Raw genomic sequence first — 20,952 nt, 5'->3', positions numbered from 1 at the left:
CCACTATAGCTTATAGGGCTGGGGACTGATATTCACATAAAAAGCACTCTATCATCATGGACATGAAGTGTAAAGCTTGATCTCAGGACCTGGTGAGAAGGCACATGACACAGCAACTTAGATGGATCTGGGTATAAATGGAGCTAAATGGATCTGGCCAGGGGCCACTTGGGAATGGTCTGTATGGTGCCGCATAAGAAAGGCATGATATACTCATTTATTATTACATATACTTCGTCACTGTGTAAATTCAATAAAATATTAAAAGCTAGTTTTAGGGCTGGTTTGTAGAAGATACAGATAGCACAGAAAAAAAAATGATGCAGGCTACAAATGCTTATGCTACAATAAATGTGTTAGTCTTTAAGGTATCACAGAGGACTCTTTGTTTTCACCTGTGCAGACTTTTGCACAGCATAGAAACTTGTTCGAAAGTTTTCTCACCTGTGCACCAACCCCTTCTTGTGCCACATTCACATACTGATGCAATTTTCTTGATGACTGGCATGCGAACACGCGATAATAAGGAGCCAGCAGACAGGTTACAAACCCTGTAAGCTAGACACTGCCCTCTGAGTGTTTGTGAATTGTCCTGTGTTTTGTGTGTATCAGGCCTTAGTAGTGACCTGCTGCAAATATGGGACCAACCATATTACAAAGAGAGGAGAACACAAGTGGGTTCTCCAAAAACAAAGAATATTTTAATTTAAAATCCTAAAAGAGGAATTTTAAAATATACGTATGGACTGCAATCCAGCAGCAATTTGGGGAGTTTTAAACTCACTGATTTCACTGGGCTCAAGTACACCGAAATGTTGAGCTAAGATCGTGGTCATGTTCTTTTAGGGTTCAAAATATTCCTGGAAGAAGTTTCAGGAGGCATACCTCACTATTGAAGGGGGCGGGAGGAATCGGGGAATCACTTTTATCAACTTATTTACTCCCTACATTCTGATAGTAATGCATAGAACACACAGGGCACAATCCTTATTATTCTTCCCATGAGAGAGCTTCAGGCAGGCACTCCGCTGGAGTCTCATAGAGTTTTCCCCTCCAGCTTGGTGCAGGGTGACAGCATTCATTTCACACCTTTTCCCATGTCTCACCATTAAGCATCCAGTGACTTTCTCCTCCCCCAAGCTCCTGCATGTGAACTGTTCTTGGCAGTTTCAAGAGCAGACTTGTGCACAGAGGTGTGGGGCAAAAAGGTATTTCTGAAGGTTTCAAGGTTTGGGGAGTGTGTGTACATGTCCAGTAGAGCACAGAGCTCTAGGGGTGTCAAACACATTTTATATAGTGGACTGAATAGCATTCATGGTGCCTGCTGAAGGCTGGAAGTGACATCATTCAGCAGAAAGTGACATTATTAAGCAGACGATGGCCAGAAATAAGCACTTTGTTCTCGCATCGGAACTCATGAACTGCAAATGACAGAAAAGAAAATGTGCAAATCTTGTTCAAAATTTCAAGATATGAGAGAGCCAATTATCATACTGGGAGAGCCCAATTATAACAGCATTCAGAGAAATTGCTTCTGGGGGCTGTATCCAGCCCACAGGCCTTATGTTTGATACCCCTGAATCAGGGCCTATGAGAGGAATTTTATTGGGGGGTATAAAGTTTCTTATGGGCCCCTTCCCAAAGGGGGAGGAGGCAGTGGGGGGCAGGGAGGGCAAAATAGGGCAGGGGGAGGGTGCTGACAGCCACAATAGTATTTGGAGCTCAAGTCTACTAGGCTTCTTGATGCAGAGCCCAGGTCTACCTGCCTATGCAGCATTAGCAGCTAGATAAATTAATATGGAAAACCAAACACGCTCCTAAGTCTCTCTAAAATCTTTGAAATATAGAAAATCCATTGCAGAACATTAGCATCATCGTATTTAGGCTCACACTAGAATGGACCAAAATGAATTTCTGCAGCAGCTGTAGCCCTGCAGCTGGATTCCTGAGCTTCTATACACTCCTTCATGGTTATGGGATCCACAAGCCAGAGAGCTACTGAAGCAAGCCAGTTTCCTCCCAGATTTGACACTGTGTTAATGGTCATGTTAATGGTCATGGATGCATGCCTGGGCCTGGTGTGCATGGCTTCCAGCAGCAGTTAACACTGCATGCACTGCACCTGGTTGTGCCTGAGCATCATGCGCAGGCAGTGAGTTCAGGTAAGATAGGAAAATGTCAGATCCCAGGAACTTTCTGGGGCCCCTCCTTTGGCTCCTGGGCCCCGTTTCTGACCCTGGGCCCGGGTACAAATTACCCCCTTTACCCCCATCTCCTAGGCCCTGCCCCGATCTAGTCCCTTACCTTCCTAGTGGGGGAGGGAGCAAGGTGAGAAAGCAAGAGGCCAGATCACTGTACAAGGACAAGAATGCAGCAATTTTGCCCCTTTCTCCACATGTGCTCTTTAAATGAAAGAGAAAATCGAGCAAGATCCCAGCATGATCCCAGCAAGATCTCCTGCTTTGTTTACAGAATGGTGAGCACAGGAGGCTTCTCTTGCTTCTCCCAGTGCTGACTTATATACGTACAAATTGGCTTAAGTAAGGATGCCTAGAACAGGACCCTTCAGCGGGGACACTCCATGCCCTGTTTTCTATGGATCAAGAGTAGCCATAGCTTTATGCAGCAGAAACCATTTCTCATCCAGTCAAATGATTTTGGTGTGAAATACAAAAGTAACCATCTTGCTAGCTGAAAGCCCTAACTAAAATGAATGTGAATTGGGTTTTTCCCTGTACCTTCATATGTTATTTTTCTTAAGACAAGGATTTGATTTTTTTTTTTTTAAAGGGCACCCAGTAGTTTTTCCCATTAAACCCCAAATATTTATGGATGTCTGCTTTCCAATAATGTGAACAGGGTCAGGCAAATTTACAAGTAGGGAGGTCAATCAATATCAGCCCAGGGAAGTTCTACATTTACTCCACCCAGAAGTTAAAAACCTCATCCTCCCGAATGCCAGCTGTAATTAGCGCAGGACATAATTCAGTAAAATGTGTGGAATTAGCTCTGTTATTTTTGGCACGCAGAGAACTAAATGTTGTAGATGTGACTTAATGCCTCTTTTTGTGCCTTCATAGGTCTCTTTTTTCATTCGGCACTCAGCTTGACATTTTATTAAGCAAACACTTAGCTTGCGATTTAGAAGGCAATTTCAAAAAATCCCAATGAAAACACAATAAACATATTCATGATTACACCTGATGACTGCTAATCATTTTCACAGAACCTCATGTAAGTATATAAGTTGACGGAACATACAACAATATCATGCATAGTTCATTTTTCAAATCATCAGTGTATGTGAAAGCCAGTTCCTAGGGCCAACATCAGTGGTCAGCATCACTAGGGAGCTGCAAGAGCCCAGAACACTCAGAAGGGCCCACTGCTTTTTCCTGAGACCACTTCTGTACCCATAGCCTGCATGCGGTAGTGGCAGAGCAACTGTCCTAGGACCCACCCATGTTGGAGGGGCCCATGGAGAGCAGTTTGCCAGGCCCCTTAAAACCAGGAGCTGGTCCCGCCATTCTCTGATATTCCATCACACTCTGGCCTGGCCTACAACACAATAGAATGAGGTGGGAATGGGAAGCCTGAGCTTACAAATAAACTGTACCACATGCAATGGGAAGTGAGGAAATTACGTGTTTGAATGCTCCTTTATGTAGAACTCCCAGCAGGTAGAAAACTAGCGTATGTTCAATGGGACTTACTCCCAGGAAAGTGTGCATAGGATCACAGCCTCATTCACCCTGTGGCTTAAGAAATGGCATCCAGGGGAAGGGGTGGGACTACGCAGACAAGGGCTAGCTCAGTTCTCAGGAGCTCCAATTGGAATTCTACAAGAAATATTAAATAGGCTATATTCAGGGTTAGAGTTGAGAAGACAGGAAGACCCTTGTCTTGGCATGCCATGTCCTCTCTCTCTCTCTCTCTCTCTCTCTCTCTCTCTCTCTCTCGTGAATGCTTGCAAACGGCTGAAGAACTTGGGAACATCACACCTTTGGCTTCCACTGACATAATGCGGTGTGATGTGATGTGGTGTGTGTAAGCACATACAATGTGTCTTTGTGTATACTCTGCACACAAAACATTGCACCTCCTTTTCCATACACCCTCCAGCAGGGATGGAACTCATTAGGTGACCCATCCAAGCCACAAAGCATGTTTTTTTTTGCTGATTCATGTACACTTAAGTCACATGCGTCAATTACTCTGGCACTGACTTGGGTTTGAGTCCACTGACTTAGCATTGATTCCCCACATGTGCAGAATCAAAGCTGTCTGTGTCTAAGGTGTGCTTGCTTACTATTTTCACAGCGTGAAAGACCTCGTGGGGCCATAATTCAGACCGGGCAAGAAGCAGGGAAGTTCCAGCCAGGAGGCAGGGAAGGGTTAATATTTTGGTTTTGCATCTAGCAGGAGGTGGGGGGGAAGGTGGGAGTGGACTGTCTTGTCCATCTCTGAAGGAACCGATGTACGAGGGCTGGGCGGTCCGATTTTTTACTTTGGATGAGGTAGGGCAGAAGGAGAAGCCCAAGGTGGCTCTTGCCTTAGAATTAGCTAGAGAAGGCTAGAAAGCGGGAAAAAGGACATGGGGAAGCTGGGAGAGGGGGAGGTAGTTTGTAGTAATCATGCTTTCCAACCTCATGACTCCTGTGAGCTCTATCAGAGGCGTTCCTGGAGGGGGCCAAACAGCAAGTTTCTTCAGGCTCCTGAACACCCATGTAAAGTGGCTCCTCCCCCTCCACTTCTGTCCCAGTCACACCCAGGAAAAAAAAGCAGAGGTATCTCCTCCACTTTGTTCTTGCCTACCCAAATGGCCCAGAGGGGGAGGGGAAGGTGCCATTTTACCTGGATGTTCAGGCACCTGAAGACACTTTTTTTTAACCCCTCCCCCTCCAGGAACACCTCTGGGCTCTGTTGTCATTTGGGCTCTGGGCTCTGTTGTTATATCTGTTGTCATCAAGTGACAGGCACAAATGGGACTACTTCTGGGCAGCACTGCAAAGAATTGGGTCATACTGGTAAGCCTCCCAGCTTCTGCATGTGATCCTCTTGCCGCTTCTGTCCCCACTCTCACACAATTCGTCTTACCCTCTCCCGCCTTTAAAGATGGGATGGGAATATCAAGGGAGTGTTTAAAGAGAACTCCAACACACACCCTCACACACCCTGGCAGCAGCTCCATTTTTTTCTGTGGCACCACACCTGACACGTGTATCAAAAAGACTCGCCTAAGTGCTCTGGGTGACTCAAAAAGTCAGCCTGTTAGGGACTCATTTTTGAGTCGAGTCATGGGGGCAGAGACTTGTGACTCAACTCGAGTCAAGCCATGCTGGACTCGTCCATCCCTGCCTCCCAGTATCTTTACAAGATACAGGCCCTCCCGCCACCTTTATTTATCATAATGAAGCCATTTCTTAAAATTTGAGCATGTACAAATTGTGATTGTCCAAGCCAAATGCCACCCACCAACCACATATTATGAGCTCCTAGGTGCCCCCCCTACATACACCCCTTGTTTTGTGCAGTCCAGTAACCAGCAAAAGTAGGCGGTTTTTGGAGTCCCTCGTGGGTAGCTATGGAAGTGCTCAGATTGGTGCATCACAAGGTGTGTATACAACCTGCATATACTGAACTGTTCTATTGGTACCTCAAGCAACATAACACTGATGTGGTCAGCATTTATGTTAAGGAGAGCAATAAATAGCTGTATAAATCCCCATAAACAACAAGGAATCGAGCATATGCTGCCCGGAGGCAGATTCATTATCTCTTAAGCTACTTCAGAAAATGTCCTTTTTTCATTGACATACAGTGCAATAGTCTTTAGTGCTCAGAATATTGCCTTCCACCTCTCTGGCACGCATAGCCCAGAAGGCATAATGTTAGCTATTTGTGCACAAGGAGAAGGAAGGTTCAATGCATACCAAAACCACAGAATTAATTAGTTTTTAGTACAGTCTGAACTTTTTATGAGTAAATTCCATAGAAACATTAGCACAGCATAATCCTTTATTGACCTGAGCCCTAAAATTAAGTAATGGTTTTTATAAATCTTTTGGGAAATCATTTTTTGGTATCTCTACTCACTCTTTAAAAAAAAAACCCACAACAACTGGGTAACCATGGATGGCTCCACAGAGTTTTTCTGCATTAGCCATTCAAATTAGATTTAAAGTATGAAAAGTGCTGAGCAATTCTGCTAGATGGCAGGGGCTTAATATTTAAAAGGATGTGTTTACACACAGAGCTATTTTGAAAACGAGCCATTTGTGCATTTGAAAGTTATCCATGGCTGCTCCTTCCAATCAATGGAATGCATGCCCGCTCTTTTCCCTTCTCAGTAAATGATCTGCTGTTGTCTCATCCACATGCCTTTTCCCAAAGCGACAGGTCTCAACATCCCACAACAGGGTTCCTGGCAGAGCTTTGACAATAATGGGGGCGGGGAGAAACCACCCACCAGGGCTCCTTGGACACTTACCAATCCTACCTGTGCACCATCATTAGCTGCTGAGGAGAACTGTGTGCATTTCCTGTGTGCCCCCCCCCCCAACTAGCTTTCCAACTAGCATAGACTGCTTAGGCAGAAGGACCAAGTAAATTTTCCTGGCATGGAAAGCTGAAGGCCCTGCTGCCCAAAATGAAGTCTTCCTTGTTTATCTGGGTAGTTTATCATAGAAGGCAAGGTCAAGGGTAAATGCTCTGGCCATGGATAGCACAGGGGGTCAGCCTCCTCCAAGCTACCATTTACCAAAAGAAAGAACACAGTGTCCAGAGGAAGGCAATTGTTTCTGGGTCCCAGAACTGTTTGGGACATGGCCTGCACAAGTACAAAAGCACTGAAAAAAGCAGCGGTGCTAGCAGCCCATCTGAATAGGCTGCCGGAGTGTCTGGGTGGAACTGAACCCATAATGCCACAGGTAGAGAAGAAGCATGGAGGGGGGAGAGTGGTTTCACAATGGCTCCCTCAGTATAGCAGATCTCCCTGGAGAGTAGCCGTATTTCAGTGTATGAGAAAGAGAGACAAAAAAAGAGAACCAACCTGTCTCTCTGAGATGGGTGTCATTAATTCTATCTCCAGGTAGAAGCCTTTGCTACCTGACTGTGAAAGGCAACACCTCAAAGGCTATGGTTCAGATACTGCCAACCCCTGGGTAATTGCCCAAAAGCAACACCTGCCTCCTGATAGTGGGTTGCCAGGAGGCTCAAGGATACTAACAGAGACCTTTGTGATTGTTCGTGATCATGCTTCTCCCAGAGCTGTCTTTGCAGAGGAAAACTGTGGCTCTGGATTGGCTGTGGGCAGCCTTAAGGCCCCAGAGAAGTGTACCAGTGGGGTCTAAAATTCTGCTGCCTCACCCTGCTTTGTTCTCAGGCCATGAAGTTTGTCGCTTCCTCCTCTTAAGTAAGTGACCAGAATCCAGAAATAGGCAGATCAATGGTAGGTGTTGCATCAGATCCAACTGTAAATCACTCCAACATAATTCCGGCTTGACACTGTAATGGAAGACGGGGTGAGGTCATCAACCAGATAGGAATAGAAGGAGGTATGACAAATCAGTTCTGCACCACTCTGACTTTGACATTTCTCTGCAGTAGCTGGTATCGAGTGGAAGAGGGGTCCTGATGGTGCTAGCCAACAAAGAAAGAAAATATGAGGAAAAATCAACTACACAGCGGAACTACAACTACAAAATCAACTACACTAGCAGAAAAAAATATAGCCATGCTTAGTTGTTTAGTTCATCCTCTGGTAAGTAAAGGAAGAATGGGGTTGGGGATCCTCTCTTTTCACTCCTTAAGCGTACTACACATGAACGGACTCTATTTTTTAAAATAAATATGGAAAGAATTGTTTCTTTTCTTCGGGAGAGGGGGTGACACGCTAGCAGTGTCAGGTTAGGCATTTTCCGAATTTTTGACACGCTGGCCCCAAAAGGTTCACCATCCCTGGGCTAGACAATTGTCTGAAAGATCTGAGCACCTAAACCTACATCAAGGGTGTGTGTCATTTCCTCCCCCCTCAAAAAAACACAAAACCCTCAGTTAAACTAGTGTTTTTCAAACAGGGGCATTGTGATGCCCCAGCCTGAGGGCCCTGGATTCTGCCCCCTTAAGGGGCGGGGGGAGGGGCTAAGGGGAGCACAGGAGCTGGCATGCACTTACCAGTCCCTGCAGCAGCCTCCCAGGGATGCAGGGAACCCTGTGTGACCCTCCATAGGGCTGCCCAAACTTTCAAAATTGAAAGTGGAGTGATAGCCCCCCACTTCTGGTTTGCAATCGCAAACTGGCGGTGGGGCGCAGTCGCTCCAGTTTCATTTTCTGAAGGTTGGGGAGCCCTGTGGAAGGTTGCGCAGGGCTCCCTGCACCCCTACGAGGCTGCTGCAGGTTCTGGTAAGTGCGTGCCAGCCCGTGTTTGCCTTAGCGATGCAATCCTGGGAATCGCGTCGTTGCCTTCCCCCCGCCGCCTTCCCCGCTTCCCTGCACACGCTTACAGCAGTTCTCAAACTCCCTGGGAGTTTGAGAACTGCTGGGTTAAACCAATGGATGAAAAGCCACCATCTGATTACAGGTCTGAGAGATGATCAGGTGATTATGCACTATGCTAAAAATAAATAAAACCCACATTTTGCTGCGTGAATCTTCACTTTAACCATCATCTCCAGATGCTGGGGCCTGAATATGAAAACTGGGTGTAGGCACACGACTCTGTTCACATCTATACTGTAGTACACATCTAAGTGGAATCCCTCTAGTGCAGTGGTTCCCAACCTTTAGGAGCTTGCGGACCACTGAGGCAAAAACTGGAATTGTTGTGGACCACATACCATGCCAGTTGTTGGCGGTCTGTTCTCCACCCTCTTTGGTGGTCCATGAGGAAGCATGCAAGGACCTCAATTCACCATGACTAAGCATTTACTGCAGTAGCTTTGCATGAGAATAAGCATCTCTCAAGTGAGCACTCCCGCATGGACCATCACAGAGGGCCGAAAATGGACTGACTGCAGATGGCACTTCTATTGGCTGTGCATGATTCGTTCTCTGCCCTTTCTGGTGGTCCATGAGGGAGTGTTTGCTCGGCAAGACACTGGAAGCGATCAAGGGTGATTTTATTCCAGAGACCTCACGGACCCCTTCTCAGGGTCTTGCAGACCACCTGTGGTCCACAGGTTGGGAACCAGTGCTCTAGTGCAGGGGTGCCCAAACCCCGGCCCTGGGGCCACTTGCGGCCCTTGAGGTCTCTCAATGCGGCCCTCAGGGAGCCCCCAGTCTCCAATGAGCCTCTGGCCCTCCGGAGATTTGTTGGAACCCACACTGGCCCGACACAACTGTTCTCAGCATGAGGGCAACTGTCTGACCTCTCGCATGAGCTGTGGGATGAGGGTTCCCTCCACTGCTTGTGGTTTCACATCTGTGATGCAGTAGCGGCAGCAAAGGAAAGGCCAACCTTGCTTTGTGCAAGGCCTTTTATAGACCTTGACCTATTGCAAGACCTTCATTCATTCATATAAGTTCATCTTTAATATATTCATTTATGTAAACTTATGTAAATTTATTCAAATTTTAAATGTAAATTAATTCTTCCCCCCCCGGCCCCCGACACAACGTCAGAGAGACGATGTGGCCCTCCTGCCAAAAACTTTGGACACCCCTGCTCTAGTGCATGTGTTCCAATTATGCTGAAATGCAGGTGCAGATGCACCTCCCCACCATTCATTATACTTCTGATGAAGATGAATGGACTGCTTTTCAACAAAATAGTTCTCCGAAATGATTTACATAGCAAAAAAAGAATGAGAAGATGGTTCCCTGTCCCAATGGGACTCACAACTGAAAGAAGCACAAAGGAAACACCAAGTAATGAAAGGAATGCTAGGCTGGGTTGAATAAGCACACTTGCTCTCCCCCCTGCTAAATATAAGAGAACCATGACTTTGTAAAGGTTCCTCTTATCAGATTTCCAAGGGACCGCTCAGGGCTGGCCAGGGCTGAAACACTCATCTCAAGGACCAGACTCCTGGGGCATGCCCACATCTGTCCACACACTCCCCTCCACTGCTCCTCCCATTCTCTGGATTGGGAAAGGGAGTGGAACAGAAGAGCAGAGGAGAGCAGTAGGCTATAATACATCCCTTCCTTTTCCAGTCTTGGGAGGAGCAGAGGCTGACATATCATCAGGTAAGAGGGAGGCAGCATTTGGCACACTGCTTCAGGTGCCAGCAGATGCAGGGTTAGACACTGGACCCTGCCAGGGGTCCTTCTAATGTCACATGTGTGCAGACCTGTCTCTGGATTAAGGCCAGAGCATTAAAACTATAACCAATGTATAGTACTACTGCTAGAAATCAAAAGAGACCTTGTCCAAAGAAAACAGTTTAATAATTCATCTTAAATAAGAATACAAACTCATGTGAAAATTTACACCCATTACAGATTGTATATCGTAATCTATTGATTTGGTTTCCCTTTTGTACATAAAAGCAGTGCATGTGAGAGGAAGACATAAAAACATATTTTCTTATCATAGGGCACCCTTCACATTCATGCCCTGCCTCATGGGACTTGGTGCATCGTGGGGCAGGGCAGCCCCCATAAGATGACAAGGTGGGTGGCCTTGATTGCTTAGGTCTTTGGTAAGGACTTGACTCAGTTCCTGTGAGGCATGGTGTGAAGGGCACCTTTTACATGTTCTCTGGACTAAGAACTCCTTGACACTGAAACAAATCGTGAAGCAAGATTCAAAACCAACATGATATACAAACAAAACAGGCATTTAAATAAACATTTGAACTATGTTCTATCTCATGCTATCTCTATCCATACTGTGCTTCCAAATAACATAAATACAAGATACAAAAGTTAAGGGTAACAAGCTATTTTCTCCTTATAGTTTGTATTATCTTAACTGATGTGCTCTTTGGAAACAGGAAAAAAGTGCATATTTTCTAGGGAAAAAAAATCCAATATTACACTATTTACATATTACATTCTGATGTTTGAAGAATATAGATATATAAGTTAAGAACACAAACAAATAAAATAAAAATATGTAAAATAAATAACTCTGCAGTCTTACATACCAGGCAATATTGGGTAGACTACAAAAAGCAGCTCATTTGGTCATAGTGACTTATACATGAGGAGGTGTGAAGGCCCCACTCCATTTCTCTACCTCTTAACCTTGTGCCTCTTTATGAATTCCAGAAGACACAATGTAGGATCTTCTCAACCATACTGGGGTCATCACCGTGATGGCTGCAATCCTATGCACAGTTACTTGGAGTAAGCCCCAGTGGCATCAATGAGGCTTTATTTCAGAGTAAGCATACATAGGATTGGGCTGTCTGAGGAGTTAGATGCTTAAAGACCTGTGAAGTACTTAAAAGACCTGGGCTTCAGAAGCAGACACTTGCAAGAGACTTTGAATCGACTTGCATGAAAATGGTTACACATTTCATCTTATTCTTGGGAGCTGAGATATTGTTCACATTCAGGATCTCCTGTTACTTCAGGAGATCCAGGAATCCTCTTCCCATTTCTTGGATAGACACACCAGCATCCAGCAGGGCTTCCATCAAGTGAGGTTTCACACTACGGAGTTCAACAATATATATATTTTTAAAATGTTTAAATAAAAACATTTAAAAATGTTTTGCATCTGCCAGACTAGTAGGTAGATCTTGTTTTCTACACCACACCCTATTCTCACAGAACCACTAGCCTATGTTTCAAATTAGATTGACTTTGGTCCCTTTGACCTCAGGTGAACTTCAGCTGTACTGTTGCCAAGCAGGCCTCAAAAATAAATTTACACTTTCTGTTTATCCACTTCTCCAAAGCAGATATCTGCTTTTGTTTTTATTTTCCTGCTGGGCAAAGTTAAGATGAATTATGTAAGAGGCTGGAAATGTGAAAAGGGTTTGAGATGAAAGAGTAAATGGTAGACTTTAAGTTGATTTCAAAGTAGGTGTGTTTCATTAATACACAAAAAAGGTAAGATTATTTGAGAGAGTCACTTGGTGCTGGAAAACAGATCAGTCAGAAGGCTGCATGATTCTGACATGGGTGCAGATAAAGTGTGTAATGCAAACAGATAATAGGACTGCCACACAAGTAAAGAGATATGAGTTGATCCAGCTTCCTGTATCTTACAGTGGTCCACCAAATGCCTCAGGGAGTAGGCAAGACAACAAGAGACCTGCATCCTTATGCCCTCCCTTACGTCTGGCATTCTGACGTAGCCCATTTCTAAAATCAGGAGGTGGCACATACACATCATGGCTTGTAACCCATAATGGAGTTTTCCTCCAGAAACTTGTCCAATCCCCTTTTAAAGGCAACCAAGCCAGATGCCATCACCACATGCTGTGGCAAGGAGTTCCACAGACCAACTACACGCTGTGTAAAGAAATATTTTCTTTTGTCTGTCCTAACTCTCCCAACACTCAATTTTAGTGGATGTCCCCTGGTTCTGGTGTTGTGTGAGAGAGTAAAGAGCATCTCTCTCTCCACTCTGTCCATCACCTGCATAATTTTGTATGTCTCAATCATGTCCCCCCTCAGGCGCCTCTTTTCTAGGCTGAAGAGGCCCAAACGCTGTAGCCTTTCCTCATAGGGAAGGTGCCCCAGCCCAGTAATCATCTTAGTCGCTCTCTTTTGCACCTGCTTTTTGCACCTGCTTCTCCGTTTTGGTTTCCACAGGGCTCAATACACTTTCCTTGTCAGCAATTAGCATGCCAGTTTCATGACCCACCAAAACTGGGTTGCAACCCACTGGTGGGTCCCAACCCATAGTTTTTGAACCACTGCCTAGAGATGTATGCGCTGAGCATAAAGAACTTGGTCAATGGAGTTGGACCATTCCTCCACTGAATTCAGTGGGTTCGTTCTATCCAAAGTTCAAAGCTCAAAGCTCCACTTATTAAATTTAAGGGACTTATGCTTAATTCTCTCATAATAATCAATGGGACATTAAAATGCTAAATGTTAGCTGCATTAATCAAACTGAAATGTAATGCTTATTGTAACCCCTGCTAATTGGGTAAGAGGCACTTTTTCAAGTGGGTGCTCCTTTTTTTAGCAGGGGGAGAGTAACTGGCCCACCTCACCCCAGCACTGTCTGTTCTAGTGGCTGTCTGCTGGTATTCATTTGCATCTTTTTAGATTGTGAGCCCTTTTGGGACAGGAAGCGATTTAGTTATGTGATTTTTCTCTGTAAACCGCTTTGTGAACTTTTAGTTGAAAAGCGGTATATAAATACTGTTGATTGTTGATTGATTGATTGTAAGAAAGTAAGTAATACAGAAATGTTTTAGCTGCTGTGTGTTCAGAAAATACTGAAGTGCCCTAGAAGGTCACTCCCATGTCTGATCACCCTTTCTTTGTGCCAGCCACAAGAAAAAAGACTTCAGTTTCTCTTGCACTTCAGCACAACCACTTCCACTGCTAACGTTTCCAGTCAAAACAAATGCAAGGACCTCAAATCACCATGACTAAGCATTTACTGCAGTAGCTTTGCATGAGAATAACCAACTGCAACCCCCACAAGAAACTGACCTGTTTGCTGTGGTAAAACCCACTCTTAGTACAGTTGGGTAAATAGAATCTGTAGATGGGTCCTCCAGTTCTCTGTTGAACTTTTACTAACTTGTCCAGTGCTCTGTAGAGTTCTTTTTGACATGGGCCCTGGAAGAACAGTGTTTAGATTATTGTAAATATCAAAGCAAATACTGACATGTACAAACCAGTAGGCCATCAGTTATGAAAGAAACATGTAAATGCTAACTGGAGTAAATGCTAAGTTAATTTGGTAATTATGTGCTTAAATAGTTCCATGAATTAACATTCATGTAAACTAGAGGTGATTCCTGACTAATGCAGTACTGTGGCCCTGCATTAACCCTTCTCTTTGTATGTTACGGCTGCAGCCCTTAAACATAATGGAAGTTACTTTTGAACAAATATGCAAGATTGGACAGTGCATAATCAGAAGCCTCTCACAAGTTGCTCCTGCATCTAAAACAAAACCACATTGGAAGAGTTTTTTCATGTGCCTATTTCACATAAAGACAAGAGAATCCACTCTGCTGGATTATTAGCATGCAAGAGTCATTTTCAGGAAAATAATAATAATGTTATTGACACTTGACATGGGAATGATGCCCGGGATTTCTCCTATAATATGAAACACTGCTCAAATTCCATTCCAACAAATTCCAGTGCTCTGGCTAACCAGTTCACTTTCTGTTCTTTGGTGCCCTCAAGTGGTACCTTCAGCAAGGTACATGTTCATATCAGCAAGTACTTAGTTCCATCCTACTTCAAAGGAATTGTAAAAAATAAACATGATTTATATTGTGATTTAGAAGGTTCATATTAGTTTTGTAAGGTTGATTAGTATTATACTATTGAACACGAAAGGTGTTACAGGCCAGTGTTACAGGGCACAATCCTAACCAGGTCTACTCAGAAGTAAGTCCTATTTTTTAAATGGAGCTTACTCTCAGGAAAGTGTGGTTAGGAGTGCAGACATAGGGCGCAATTGAAACCTGCGCTGGAGCAGGCAAGCCAGGAGGCTTGCGCTGCATCCAATGCAGCTTCGTTGGGTGCAGTGGCTCAGCCAGGGGCAAAGAGAAGCTCTTCCCCTTACCCCTGGGTAATGGCTGCGGGCCCCAGTGGGTCTCCTTGGACCTGCGCCACCTCTGGAGGTGGCGCAAGTCCAAGGAGAGCAGAGCGGCTTGCAGCCACTCTGTACTCCCCGGGGACGGGGGTTGGGATCCGGCTTAACAGCCGGGTCCCAGCCCCAGCCCCAGCCCCGCTCCCTGTGCTCCCGCCCCCAGGGCCGCCCATCGCCTGCCCTCCCCCTGCCCAGAAGCGCCCCCTCCCTGCCCCCTCCCCACCTACCTTTGCCACTTGTGTTGGTGCAAGTGTGCCGACACAAGTGGCGGCGCAGAAGCCACCACAGAGGCTTCTGCCTGCCTCCGCGCGTTGATGCATCTAAATGCACCGACGCGGCTCCCACCCACAGAGGCGCAAATATGCTTTACAGCCCTCCTATGCCGGCTCAAGGAACTTGAGCCAGCATAAGTTACCTTTAGGATTGCACCCATAGTGTTATAACTTCAGTGTAGACTTACAGTGCAATCCTATTCATGTCTACCTAGAAGTCCTATTGCATCCAATGGGGCGCACTCCAAGAAAGTATGCATAGGATTGCAGCCCCAAACCTACATTGTAGGATGATTCTTGGCCTGGGTATAGACTTTCAACAATTAAGATGGACGTATGGATACATGCAACAGTAGCTTGTTTCACCCATTCATGTACATCACTTGACTTTAACACTTGACTATTCACAGCTGAATGTGTGAACTGACTCTATTGAAAAAGCACTGTGTTTGAGGCAATAGGAACATTTAACTGTGGTGTAATATATGTGATAACTATTGCAAGGTAGCTGTAAGCATTGCTGAGATAATGCACACTGGTCAGGATGCTTTGAACGTTCTCAAAACTGCCACATAAATGCTGAAAACTGTTATTCTATAAGGCAAGGAGTACATTCTTTAGAAGGCTGAGCAATCTTAGTGGCACTAATGGTATGTCAAATAATCGCAATAATAATCATATGGAAAAGGGGTGCTGAATTGAGTTAGATGCTCAGTTGCTTGCAGCTGGCTTCGTGTCACCAAGACATCAGCAGCAAATCAAGAAGTACTTACAGATAAAGCTTGATTAACTTCCATTTTCAATTGATCAATCCAATGTATCTATCTTAAACTCAAGCCTGTCTCCTTGATAGCCACTTGTCATACAAAGTCCCAGGTGATGTTAGGAAACTCACCTGCTCCTTCCATTTCTTATGTTCAGTAAGTCTTCTTGCTTTCATGCTTTCATAGGCACTGATTGCATTCCAGGCAACAGACTTGTCCTGGCCACTCGGAAACATCAGCTCATAGTTGGACAGTTGATCAGCTGCCACTTCAGTGCTTTGGGTGGGTACATCTTCAGGATCTACAGTCTCTGAAAGGGAACATTAGGAAGGTAAAGTATGATGTAATCTAGCACGAAATTCTCCTGCATGAGCCCTACTGTAATGAAAGGAAACTCAAGAAGTACGCATTTATTATGTGCCTTTTGAAACAACTCTTCCTACCAATGGAAAATAAGCCAGTATTAGAGGTATCATCTCCATATTTTTTGTTCTGAAATCCTATTTGTTTTCATTACTTACTGTTCCACTTGATTCATGACCAACTGGATCTTGTGCCACTGATTTTGAGATTCATTTGAAGATCCCAATTACTGCAATTTCAATTTGTTTATGGGTGCTTTTCAAGAAATTCTATTTTTAGCTCACTTCTTTTTGTCACCATTTCCATCAGTGGTGGCAGGAGCTAAGGAACAGTCACTTCCTAGCAGGCATCAACTGAATGTACGATGCCCGCCCCAAGACAAACATTATTTCAGGGCAAGGCACATAAATGATTGCAACCCTTCTTGCTGATGGTACAAGCAGTGGAGAAAACCAACATCAAAGTAATTATTTTATAAAATGAGAAGGAATGGATTCTGAAAAGGAACTCCGTCCATACCAATTTGTTATGGTCGTTAATTGCTTTGGGTTAGTGTTAGGTCTAGCTTCGTCAGGAGTTCAGGCCGCTCTTGTTGCACTTTAAGCTGGAATTATAGCGACCTGCTTAAAGCAAGAAACACCTTTAGAGTCTTTAAAGCCTTTAAAGAACCTTAGTGGGAGCGCAGGGGGTGGTGCACGTGGCCTCCAGATCAGCAAGGAATTGAAACCATAGATACTGGATCTGCATATACAGGAGGCCGCCCGATGGCATAGCTAATGATCATGTAGCCCAGTGCCAAGCTCAAGATGATGCCCTGGAAGTGATGTCAGAACCAGAAGTGACATCATGCCCAGGCTTTTTAAAAAGTGAAAATTGGGGGGAAAACCTGCCTCCTCCCCCCAGCAGCTTGCCACCAACTAACTCTGCTGCCTCACCCCAGTCAGTGGCATAGCTAAGGCATCTATCTGCTACCTGGGGTCAAAGATGATTTTGTAGCCCCTGCCCCCGACAAAATCAAATTTAATTAATTAAGTAAATAAAAATTGTAACCCTTGGTTAGAGATACTGTGCTGGGGTAAAGAGGGATGGTTATTCTCCCCCTGCACCACTTGTAAGAGGAGCACCACTTACAAAAGTGTCTCCTTACCCAGTTAGCAAGGGTATCTATATTATGATACATAAAAATGAGAACTGAGTCATATTAAGACCTTATTGGTGCCGTGCTGTATCATAATAACATCTCATTGGCTCTCAGAACAATCAGTCTCATAGGTCAGTCAAGGAGTTAAGAATATCCACTTCTTGTTCCATAAGGCAGTTGTGTTTCATTTTCTAGTTAATTGGCCACAACTTTTAATAGAATACAGATATTCCAATGGGGTTTGTTTCACTGCATTCTGCATGAAATTACCTTCCCAGTGATATATAACATGATGGTATTATTTGAAAGCAGTGGCGTCACTAGGGTTCACGTCACCTGGTGCGGGATGCCAGCGCATCACCCCCCATGCAGTGGGCGTGGCAACACCCCAGGTGGTGGGTGTGGTGATGTACTATCACTCTGCCCCCACTGGTTTTTTGGCTGTACCATTTGATAGAATATAGAACATATTCTGCATGAAATTATGCATTGATTGATATATAACATGATGGTATTATTCTTCCAAATTATGATTTTAGTGGTTTTGGTCACTAGTGATGTCAGCCCCTGCCCCCCGGGTGTCAACTTACTAACACCTTATTGCAGCAGTTCTCAAACTTTAAGCACTGGGACCCACTTTTTAGAATGACAGTCTGTCCAAGACCCACCAGAAGTGATGTCTTGGTGGAAGTGACATCATCAGGCAAATCAAAATAAATAAATATAAATAATTAAAGTAAAACAAATAATTAAATAAGCAGAAGCCAGCCCTGTTCCACCAAGTGAATTTCCTCTGTAGCCTGCCTGCTACAAAAATCTTAAGGTTTTCAGCCCTACCCAGTGCCCAGTTCAATTTAAGAACTTCTGTTTAAACCAGATCACTGTCAGGATTCACCTGGCTTTGCAAGTCTCTAAAAGGTTCACCTTATCAGCTGAACTTGAAGCCTCTGTTTTGATCCTTTTTAGTGGAGGGGGGAGGCTGCCTTCTGGAGCATTTGTTTAGCTCCAGATGCATAGGATCAGGAACATTCTGGTAGCCTTGCATCCAACGGTATATAATATGATGGGGTTACTCCGAACCACTGCAATTTTAGCACATCACCCCCCTGTGCGTGTCACCTGGTACGGCCCGCACCTCCTAGCAATGCCACTGTTTGAAAATACCAAGCTTTTCATAATTTTGGCCACTATTGTCAAGCTCGGCTTGTTGCCCCCCTAAAGCTTGTTACCCAATGCAACTGCTACCCTCTGCACCTCCTTAGCTATGCCATTGAGGCAGCCTATAGGAAACTAAAAAGGTTTACACAAAACGTGAATGCTAGTCTTCATACAATATATGCAAACGTTTTCTGAGATCCCAGGAAATTTCCAGCTCCTCTCCTTGGGCTCCTGGTTCCTCTTTTTGACCCTGGGCCCAGGTACAATGTGCCCCTGCCCCCCCCATTGGCCCATAGGTATATGTGTAGGATTGCAGCAAAATAGTTCAACCTGCAGAATAAATTATGCAAACAAAGATAAATCACATGTATATCTTTTGGTTTGCATAATATATGGAGAATTCAGAATTCACTGTTTCTTGTCTCAGGTTTGGGTTATACTGTTATGCAATATTTTCATTGTTTTACTGCAGAGTACAAACAGTCCTGAATATGACACACTTTTCAAAACAAATACCACGTGGCTTCTCAGACGATCGTTATCCATGAACACACATAAGAGCTCAGAGGGCTTTTTGAACTGGAACGTGAATGAGAGTTTCTACTACTGCCGTAAAGACAATGTTCCTTCACTTTTTTCCACTTGTTCTATGACCTCACTTACTTATGCCCATGGTTTATAATTTACAAATTGGGAGCTTGCATGAACAGAGGATATAGTGCATGAGTAATAGGTCAAAGAGTCAGGACATGGGACAAGCAATGATACACGTACACCCAATTCTAGCATGCTTTTAAAACATGTGGAAAGCAAGCACGAGAACATATATCTTAGGAATCATTGTTGCCATAGTGTTTGTGGATGCTAAAACATGACAAGTACACTCTCATGTCTTCTTGGCAAGGTGGACTACTGCATATTTGGCTGCAGCTTCATTGTCCAATTTATTCCTAAGATATTTCTAGTGTTCATGTCAAAAAAGTCATGTCTGAGCGCTGCAAATATATGTGTCCAAGCGTGTATCATCATGCAGGTGTCCTAATCAGGGATTTGGTGTTGGCAACAGGAAAGGAAAAGGCTGATATAGTACATTTTAAAAAATGCACCAAGGCGTAAGAATCATGAAAAATATGATCCCACTCCCATTATTACTTAAGCAGAGTTGCTATTTTTCAATGTTAACTTTAAACGAAGCAGTGGGTGCAAATTCTTGTTTGTCAGGCTGCTCTTCAAGGCAGAGGATCGGCTGAAAACAAACAGGCAACCAACATTTCATTTCCTTCCCCTGCTCCCACAACAGCATTCTCTTGTACAAAGCCTTGGTGGGGACAAAGCAGCTTAGGGGCATTCATCTTCTCTCACACGCTAGCTTTTTCCCACAGCTCCCTTGCCCAGCACTTACCTCATCAGTCCATTTGCAGCCGCAGCTTATTTTGCTTTACTCAGACCCTGAACTTTTCCCTGAGGGGAAACACACTTTTGTCAGGGCCACATGCTCTATTTAAGGAGCAGCAGTAGTGCAAGTCAGATGCAGCAGCTTTCTGAGACCACAAGCAGGGCTGTGTCCCAGCCCAGCAACCTCAGATATTTTTTTTCCCTTGAGATGCCAGGAGTTGAACCTGAGTCTTTCTACATACCCAGCAATATTTGCCCTGCTACATTCAGCTTTCTGACAAGATAAATAAGCAGGTACAAGCGTAATCAAACTGTCCCACAGGGTGCTGCTGTAGAACCAAAAAAACCCTTGTGCCGGAGTGACTTAACAATACCTTAGTATTCTGTCACCCTAAGTTCTGTTGTTCTCTTAGCAACAGCATTCTGTCACCCCAGCGAGTCTGCGATACGTTTACTCCCCATGTGAAACAGTCATCTCAGTAACTCACTCCCTCTCCCTCAGGCCCTGTACTTGTTCAGAACCCTGGCAAGACATGCACATGTGACGAAGGTCCGTTATTTACCTGCTGTTTCTGCCGTGTCAGTGATGGGTAGGCAGATGCCCTGTCCGTGCCTGAGAGCAAAAAGTGGCCTGGGTTCTCCTGGACGCACGAGGCAGCTGAGCCCCTGGCCACAACGTGCCGTGTACACTCCACAGGACTCCCCTAGCTGGAGGGCACAGGTGTGGCAGCAACCGCAACCTGGCTGGCGAGCTGTTTCAGCACAGCTGGCGGGCACTGGCGGGCACAGGGCGAGCGTCTCTTCAGTGCATGGGGCGCAGTGTATTGGATGGAGAGCCGCACTGGAGATGAGGGAAGGGCAGAGAAGTAAGAGCAGCAGCTCACAGCAGAGGCCTGTGGAACGCATGGTGAGCAAGGCCTGTGAGGAGTCAGCTGTGTCTGGAGAGAAGCACCAGTCAGTTTACTCACGTTCCGCTGGTCCTGTATTCCCAGCTGTGGGGCATTTATACAGTTCTTTTCCAGCCAATTAATCTTTAACCCCAAGTTAACTATTATCTGAGAAGGAGGGACAGAGAAGCATCATTTCATTGGTAGCTTGGGTCCCTCCCCTTCTATTTATTTATTTATTTTTAAATGGTGAAATAATGCATTACTATTCACTCATTCTTAGCCC

The 20,952-nt window shown here is 44.8% G+C and overlaps 1 protein-coding gene across 1 annotated transcript; it reads right to left on the bottom strand.

Moving 5' to 3' along the window:
- Positions 1-11,469: 11,469 nt before the first annotated feature.
- On the bottom strand, positions 11,470-20,685 carry IGFBP1 (insulin like growth factor binding protein 1). Its single transcript, XM_066630958.1, has 4 exons — positions 20,343-20,685; positions 15,854-16,032; positions 13,567-13,695; positions 11,470-11,601 (listed from the first exon to the last, which is right to left on the bottom strand). The coding sequence occupies exons 1-4, from the start codon at positions 20,683-20,685 to the stop codon at positions 11,470-11,472; spliced, it is 783 nt and encodes a 260-aa protein (XP_066487055.1).
- Between the last annotated feature and the right edge of the window lie 267 nt (positions 20,686-20,952).

This window comes from Tiliqua scincoides, chromosome 5 (assembly GCF_035046505.1).
Source record: "Tiliqua scincoides isolate rTilSci1 chromosome 5, rTilSci1.hap2, whole genome shotgun sequence".
In the NCBI taxonomy this organism is placed as follows: Eukaryota; Metazoa; Chordata; class Lepidosauria; order Squamata; family Scincidae; genus Tiliqua; species Tiliqua scincoides.
Note: the sequence above shows the minus strand (reverse complement) of the source record. Positions and strands in the feature narration are given on the sequence as shown.

Excerpts from the sequence above, each read along its gene's own strand:
- IGFBP1 (XM_066630958.1), bottom strand. The coding sequence starts at position 20,685 with ATGCGTTCCACAGGCCTCTGCTGTGAGCTGCTGCTCTTACTTCTCTGC. Across the intron at positions 16,033-20,342 it reads TGACACGGCAGAAACAGCAG|AGACTGTAGATCCTGAAGAT; the intron begins GTAAATAACGGA and ends GTTCCCTTTCAG. Across the intron at positions 13,696-15,853 it reads ATAAGAAATGGAAGGAGCAG|GGCCCATGTCAAAAAGAACT; the intron begins GTGAGTTTCCTA and ends CTGTTCTTCCAG.